The following is a 7977-nucleotide window of genomic DNA, read 5'->3' as shown; positions in this document are numbered from 1 at the left end:
TTTCTAGGAAATAACAAGGTCCCAATTAATCCTTCCCATCCTTTTCATCTACTTTTTTCAACATGACAAATTTGCAAAGGCAATCTTGATTGCACTTATATGACATGGCATGTGAACTTGAATCTGTGAAGGCCAAGACAGGTTTACACTGGCTTCTTTCCAATGGAAAGATGTGCAATGTCAGGTGGCTCAGGTCCCTTCTATGAATGGCGACAACAACTTGGTGCCACAACGATGAGAAATATACCGGTCAATTTTAAATCCTGTAGGATAAGCTTCATCATGCAATTCAATAATTGGAGATGACATATCAAAGAAAAACTCCGCCCGACTCGCAAATCCATAACAAGACTCATACAGGATCAGGCATGACAAAGGCAAAAGACAATGTCAGATTGTGATAAAGAGAAGCCTAGATGCTTGATTGAGTCTAAAAGGGGGAATGTGCAGTGGACCTATATTTGTAGGTGCTTTCATGGGAAAAGGTTGTTGCATCATGTGCCTTCACATGATGAAGATAGCCTTTCAGATGACCTAATAATCTGTGAATCACAAAGGATCATTAGCAAAATAAAACCCTAAGTTGATAGAGCTCAAATTAGACGAAAGCTAACACTGTTCCATCTCAGCTGATTTGGGAAAGAAAATACGAAGGGAGAAAATCGGAAGCACAGGAAGAGTAGTTCGACAGATACAAAGCACAAATATAGATGCTGAACGGAAGAATAACTTACAGATTTTTCTCAAAGAGAAACGTTTGAATCTTCCACCATTTTTGGACTTGCAAGAGAGAGAAGAGAGAATAATCACCTTTCTATGAACTTGGATGTCATTGCATAATCTGTGTACTTACATGACATGAAAAAACAGCTACTGTTGCTGATGAAGGAAGTCCATTGGGAGCATAGAGATTTTCTTCCTACTAGCCCCCAGCATTATTTACGCTATACCTATACTAACAGTTGGACAGAAAGAACAATGACATCTCAACTTTACTGGAGGAAACATAAATTAACTACGGGACCTTCTTACATAGTCTAATAAAACTGACAGCATAAATCTATCTGTACAAACCGACTTGAAATCTATGTGCAGTAAAAAAAAACCCCTTTAACCTCAAAGTGGATGCATGCAACCAATGCATCAACAGGTGCCGAAACTGCATCCAACATGTTCTTGAGTGATGAGACGGAGGCGATCTTGCATAATAGCCATGGAGGGATAAGGTGGGAAACACAATCGGTAAAAGCATGTATGAGATGAAGGGAGGTGATTGTGAGGCTCTGTCGACTTGTAAATGTAAAGTCGCGAGGCCAGACCGCGGAAACCCTCAACAGGTAGATACTTCACTGAGGTCCAAAAGAAGAGCAGAACCTTTCTCTGATCTGGTGACATTTCCCCAATGATCTGCAAAATATTCAAGCACAAGATATATATAAAATAACAAGCAATGCTTGTCCTCTGACAGAACTCTACTACGAAGCAGCAGAGGTGGGACTATCTCAACTGCAGCTGACTGGTAAAAACTCAAGGTCCAGGAGTGCAAATACAAGCACATTCGCATGAATATTTTTAAGATCAAAGATATAACTAATACTACGAAGACTTCAGGAATAAAACTCAGTATATTGCATGCTAATCTAGCTTTCTAGGGGGGCAAAAGGCTTTAATACCTTCCATTGAGTGCATGTGTATTTACTGGTTTCTTTCAAGTCCCTTGAGTATCATTCGTTGAGTGTGTGAATAAAAAAATAATGCACCAAGCAAGAGACAGCCATCCTACTATTGGTGATAAATCAAAGTTTAAGGGAAACCCACATCCTCAGTTTTTGATGAGTAACAAATTAATAAGGTCAACTCCACACTAGTAGTGGGATAAAGGACTTGCAAGAAACACAGGTATAAATAGAGAAGAGCGCCTATTAAAGACCCAAATGGGCATGACAAACGTGCTCAAAAGCAGTGCCTTGACAATGAGCATCACTCCAACCACACAATGTTATCAAAGATACGCTTATAAGGCTGATTTCCAAAACCCTACTAATGGGATAAAGAACTTACAAGAAACACAGGTATAAAGAGAGAAGAGAACCTATTATAGACCTAAATGGACATGGCAAACTTGCTCAAAAGCAGTGCCTTGACAACGAGCATCACTCCAACCACGCATTGTTATCAAAGATATGCTAAGGCTGATATCCAAAACAATATGTATCTTATTTCTGCTTTGCACAGCTCACTCTGCAAACAAAGGAGGTTAAAGAACAAAATCTACCCTCATTCCAGCTCACCATGGACTGCATGGGTTTTGACTAGTTTCTTTCAAGTACCTGGAATATTATTTATGAGTACAACAAAACCTAATGGATCATACCAAGAAACAGGCATTCTATTATTGGTGGCGCAACAAAACTGAAAGGAAACCACGCACACAATTTTATCACCTAACAAATAAATAAGATCAACTCCACAATGTTGATGGGATAAAGAGACCATCCAACATGAAAAACCCAAAAACTTGCAGAGAATTCAATCATGGATATATTAAGATTGCTCAAAAGTAGTGTTTTTTGACAAATGAACCCCCCCTCCCAGGGCCCACCCGTTCCCAACCACCAAATGGAATTCAAAATTAAAAATATTAAGATTGCTCAAAAGTAGTGTTTTTTGACAAATGAATCCCCCCTCCCAGGGCCCACCCGTACCACGAAATGGAATTGGAAATTAAATAAACATAATTCAAGGTTGATTTCAAAGATAAAATATTTATTTATTTTCCACTGATCCCTCTTTTTGTTTCAGTTTTCAATTTGTATCTGTATCTAAAACATTTCTTCCCCAACCAACCACACAGACATGCACAAAAAGAGGAAAAAATATTGAAACAAAATCTACACTCGTTCAACTGTCCGTACCCCCTCCCAAACCTGGCATGCTTGTTAAGGTAAGTATGACATCCTAACCACACCCCCTATGCTCTAACTCCACAGCAGCAACCTTCTGCCCTTTCACACATAAGTGCAATCAAAATAACATGAATGTTCAACACTTTGGCATTTGTTTTCATGTAAATGCATGCATGAATAATATGTGTGTTCAAACTTCAACACAAAACTTCGTATAATGACATAACTTAAAAACTCTTAAATGTTATCTTCAAGAACCCAAACCAAGTTCCTTATGTTCTTCCTTATTCAACCACAACATCATCAGTATGCTGAGGAATTCATGACACAACCTTGAGCATTTGAGATTCAAGATGACTTGTAAATTTGACAAGACAAACATGGACAGCAATTTGAATTGCTTTGGTATTTATTGTATGTCTAGAACTTCGTCATACATCTTTCAGCTTCAAAGTAATTGACCAAAGAGATAAACTGACATGCAGCTGTAAAATGGTGAAATGCCACGCAATCTTGCATGTCCTTTTTTCCACAGCCTCGTACAATAGAAAGAATTGCATTCACATAGTATTTAGGCTTTACTTAATTAGGAAAAACAGCAGTACACCTGGTAAGGATACGCAGATAGGGATTGTTCTGCCATGTTAGAAAACAATGAACCAAAGATATTTCCAAGAAATATGAAAGGAAAAGAGCAACAGTGTGCACTCTGCAGATATGTTATTTTCCAAGGAAATATATTATCCAGCACATAAAGATTATAACTCATATCATGAAATCCAGATATATGGGAAGAAAGAGCAAAGTATATGGTAAAAGAAAGCACTTTATAGTTGAGATATGACAGGAACATAAGAATGCAAGAACATACCTTCCATAACCAGGATATCTGAGGATCGGTTTCCTTGTAGCCATTGTACTCAGTGTGTGCCTTCCAATCTTCCACACAGATAGCATTTTCACTTCCATATAGCATCCAATCAAGATCCTCAAGCTCTAAACTCTGGAAGAAGAGCTTCTGTTGCCCAGAGTTTGAAAGAATATCAGCAAAACCACGTGCAAATCTAGATACTGGTTCAGAGATTGATGTGACAAAGCAGTGCTGAATGAGAAGATCGACATATTTCTCCCGATTCTTGCTATTTACAACGATACTCTCCCCACCAGGGCAAAGTTCCACAACTTTCCTGGATCCTAGTTCCTCAACTTCTCTAACGAATGTCAGACTCAAAGCATCTGAATCAATGAACTCAGGATCCATTTGCAGAATCTGTTTGCAACTGCTATACAAGCATGGATCTGCATCCCGTATGTCTTCCAAAGTAATACGCATCCCAGCCAATTGCAAGAAAAATGCCCGATCAAATACAATGCCGACTTGCACTTTATGCATCAAAGCTAAAGCCATTACTCGACCAGAGAATGTGAAATACTCAAGGTGCATGGGATCCACCTTGGATGCTGCACATAAAATGAATACAATTAAGTCCATATATATACTTTTGTTTGTTAGTGCTTATCCATGCCAACAATTGAATCCACGAAAGATGATGCAGCTTAATTCAAGTCCAGAAACAGAAGACAATAACAAACCTCAATTATGATTCTTCAATGAGGTATTTCAGAACTAACCAATTGCAATTTTAATGCAGAGGAAGAATTAGACATGTTAATCCCCAAAGGAACCAATAACATATTAGTGAAACATGGAATTCAGGTAACAGAGTTGGAGAAACATGGGAAATATTCCTGTATAATAACCCTAGGGACTCAGGTATTCCACAATAAAATATTTGTGACACACAAGGTTCAGGAATTTTCCCTTTAACAAACCTATGCTAGTGAGCCTATCGTACAGGATGTAATGCCCTTATCCCACGTCCATCAGGAACTCACATGGTAAACAACTTTTCTACATATAAATGTTAGAGAAAGAACACTAAGAGAATGCAGTGAATGATCTCTTGCACAGTTAAAATCCAAGCACTATTAGTGAAATATCTTTGATTAAGGTCACTGAGAAGGTTCCACCACGTTAAGCCACCCAGGATTACATCAAGTGTAGGAAAACTGTCTAACTTCTAAAAAATGTTAATTAAATCCTGACCATGCCTAAAATTGAATATTAAATGTCAAATTCTCCAGGTTTAGGTGTAACACTTCCAGATGTCCTCCCACTAGCATGTATCTAAACAATGAAGAATAATACTCCAATGGTTGTAAGTGATTGATACAGCATCGACCATATTAGTGTCAACTCAAATAAACTGTCGGAGCTCTCCACCACCATTTAGTGAATGTTTACTTTCCAGTGTAAATGAAAACAAATACGCAGCCCACAATCTGAAACATTAGACACACAGCAATGAAAACGTATTGTTTACATATTCAGTATTACCTGGGAATAAAAATTCAGTTGAGAAGAGAGCAAATCCAACTTACATAATAAAACATTCACAAACCTAATTGCAACTGTTGTTCAAAAAAAAAATCCGACTCTCAGAAAAACATGAACGGTTAATTACATGAAGTTTCACCCCAACCAAAAATTATCACTTCAATCCTAATTTTGACTTCCAAAATTAATTTGGGTGAAACAATTCCACATGAGCTGATCTCACCCACTAGCAACATAAACTAAATGAAGTACAAGTGCTTCTTGAATGGTTGTAGGTGATGGATACAGCATCATTACACATTAAATGTAAGTTCCTATAGACTGCAGGAACTGCACATTTTGGTCATCTGAGTATTTTTTATTATCCAGTGAAAATATATGCAACAATGTTCCAAACTCTATGCTGGAGTGACATATTAGACACAAGGCAATTGAATATATTGTTTAACCATTCGTATCATCAAAAACTATATTCAATTGAGAGAAGAGAGAACCCTGTAGCATTGTTCATGTAAGGCATTCATGATTAGGGTTTTCTTGTTTTGTTACCAGGATTGGTAGCCCTATATATCCAATCAAGAAAAGAGAAAACCCACTAGCATTCAGGCAGCAGAAGCTTACCAGGATTAGGATAGAACCTTCTGCGATCACTTGGGCATGCCACAAAAAGAGCTCTTTGAGGATCAAATAGAGCTTGTGTAACCAAGAAAAACCACTCCCGCAATACACCAGGACCAGTAGCTTCCTCGTTTTTAAATTCCAGAAAAAGACCACCATGCAGTGCATCTGAGTCGGCATGCACTATGTACTCAAATGACTCTGCCAACAATTGTGACCGATCAATGAGCATCTCGTGAAGCTCCTCGTAATCTTCTTTCACCTCAGGGAACATCATCATAGCCAAATGCCTCCTAGACTCAAAATCAGTCACATCCTTGTTCCGAAGAAGCCACTGATGATCTTCAGTTCTTTTTGCATATCTAACAATCAGCACACACAGGGAAGCCTTTCTAAGTCTCAAAACTGTCCAAAACTTTTCCTCAGCACCCTTATAGAGTTTAGCAATGTTGTTCAACTCCTTCAAAATAGCCAAATATTGAGACCAGCCTGTATGATTCAACTCACCCTCTCCATTCATTTTCAAATGTGAAGAATCCTGCATTTTACCAAGACATTTCTCCATAATATTCAGCAAATCAAAAAATATCACATGAAGATGCTCAATCTCCTTCGCATACAATGGATAATTAAATGCCCTCTTGTTCAACGGCACCGAAACCGGAACCCTACATGCCCCCTGCTCTGATATCATACTATGCAATGGTACCAAAAACGCTGAAAAATCCTTCACATCAACTACTGATGGCCCCACACTCCCCATCAAATCTTTAAACAACTTACTCCCCAGCTCACTAACAAACGGAAAAATCTCCTGCATAACAACAGCTCCCTTCCCCTCCTCCCCTCCTCGATACCTCCACCCACATGCACCCCCACCATTCTCCAACAAGGAACCAAGACAACTCCTACACACAATATACAATGGATCATCACTCCCAACCTTCCTCAACAAATTGCAAAACTCCATCACAATCGGAACACACTGCAAATGCAAATTCTTTGGCAACGAATTCCTACATGAATTCAAAAAATGCTTAATCGCACCCTCCGCGCACTCCTTATTCCCTTTAACACTCGAAACATAGAGAGTGACCAGCGCAGCTGGCGCACTATTCGATAAAAACACATTCAAATGTCCTAAAGCATCCTCATTATCATCCTTCGGTGTCAAGATAAAGAACTGATGCATCAACTCTTTTATCTGCTTTGAAACATATTGATGAAAACCACACGGCAAAATAGACTTACAAATTCGACAAATGTAGGAAACCATATCATTGATCAATTGACAAGTACGGGGATGCCTAGTGCTACGCATTCGGCCACCTAAATGAAGAATCGAATCCTTCTCGATAGAGTAATCGGAGAGTTTGTTTTCGTATTGCAATTGCTTACCCTCGTAGATTAGTCGTTGCTCGATCACAGGAATTCCGGTCATCTCGCGAATCCGTTCATGGAGTGATTTGACGGAATCAGTCAAATTCGCAGTGATCACAATGTGAGTGCCGTCGGAGATCATTCTGATGAAGAATTGGAGCCTCGATTGAGACCGACGGAGAGGGGAGGGAGTGGAGGGGAAATCGTTGGGTGATGATGAGGTGGGGGCGGAGGCGTCGGAGACACGTGTGGGGAGCTGATTGGTGGAGGAGATGGAGGGAGGTTGTTGCAGGTTATGGCCGGTGGATGATTCGGTGTTGTCTTTACGCATCCTGATGGAGATTAAGTCAGAGAAAATGGCGTCGTGGTCATCGACATCGTCTAGTTTGCGTTTGGAGGAGCCGCGGTGATCAAAGGTGGAGGCGCGCTGTTGAGGGAGGGAATCAACGGCGGGAGATTGGGGAAGTGACATTTGATGAACGGTGGTGACTGTGTTCTCCCCGACCTGGAAGTTTTTAAGGAAGGGGAGAAGGCATGAGATCGTTGTCGTATAGAGGATGAGACGGCGTGGTTTAGATATACGGAGAGAGTAAACGGCGAGCGAAGGATTGAACGGAAATTGTGTCGTCCCTGGCTGGGTGGGTTTTTTTCTGTGCTTTTTTTTTACCAGCCGTC

General features: G+C 39.8%; 1 protein-coding gene across 1 annotated transcript; it reads right to left on the bottom strand.

Moving 5' to 3' along the window:
- Positions 1 to 797: 797 nt before the first annotated feature.
- Positions 798 to 7971, bottom strand: LOC105108388 (E3 ubiquitin-protein ligase UPL5-like). Its single transcript, XM_011002681.1, has 3 exons — positions 5926 to 7971; positions 3778 to 4367; positions 798 to 1407 (listed from the first exon to the last, which is right to left on the bottom strand). Exons 1-3 carry the CDS (start codon positions 7772 to 7774, stop codon positions 1144 to 1146), a joined length of 2703 nt encoding a protein of 900 aa, XP_011000983.1. The 5' UTR covers positions 7775 to 7971; the 3' UTR covers positions 798 to 1143.
- Positions 7972 to 7977: the final 6 nt, after the last annotated feature.

The sequence above is a fragment of the Populus euphratica genome, unplaced genomic scaffold, assembly GCF_000495115.2.
Source record: "Populus euphratica unplaced genomic scaffold, PopEup_1.0 scaffold187.1, whole genome shotgun sequence".
NCBI classification, from domain to species: Eukaryota; Viridiplantae; Streptophyta; class Magnoliopsida; order Malpighiales; family Salicaceae; genus Populus; species Populus euphratica.
Note: the sequence above shows the minus strand (reverse complement) of the source record. Positions and strands in the feature narration are given on the sequence as shown.

Coding starts and splice junctions, on each gene's coding strand:
- LOC105108388 (XM_011002681.1), bottom strand. CDS start 7,774: ATGTCACTTCCCCAATCTCCCGCCGTTGATTCCCTCCCTCAACAGCGC. Junction 4,368..5,925: donor AAGGTTCTATCCTAATCCTG/GTAAGCTTCTGC, acceptor TTTTATGTGCAG/CATCCAAGGTGGATCCCATG. Junction 1,408..3,777: donor AGATATCCTGGTTATGGAAG/GTATGTTCTTGC, acceptor AATATTTTGCAG/ATCATTGGGGAAATGTCACC.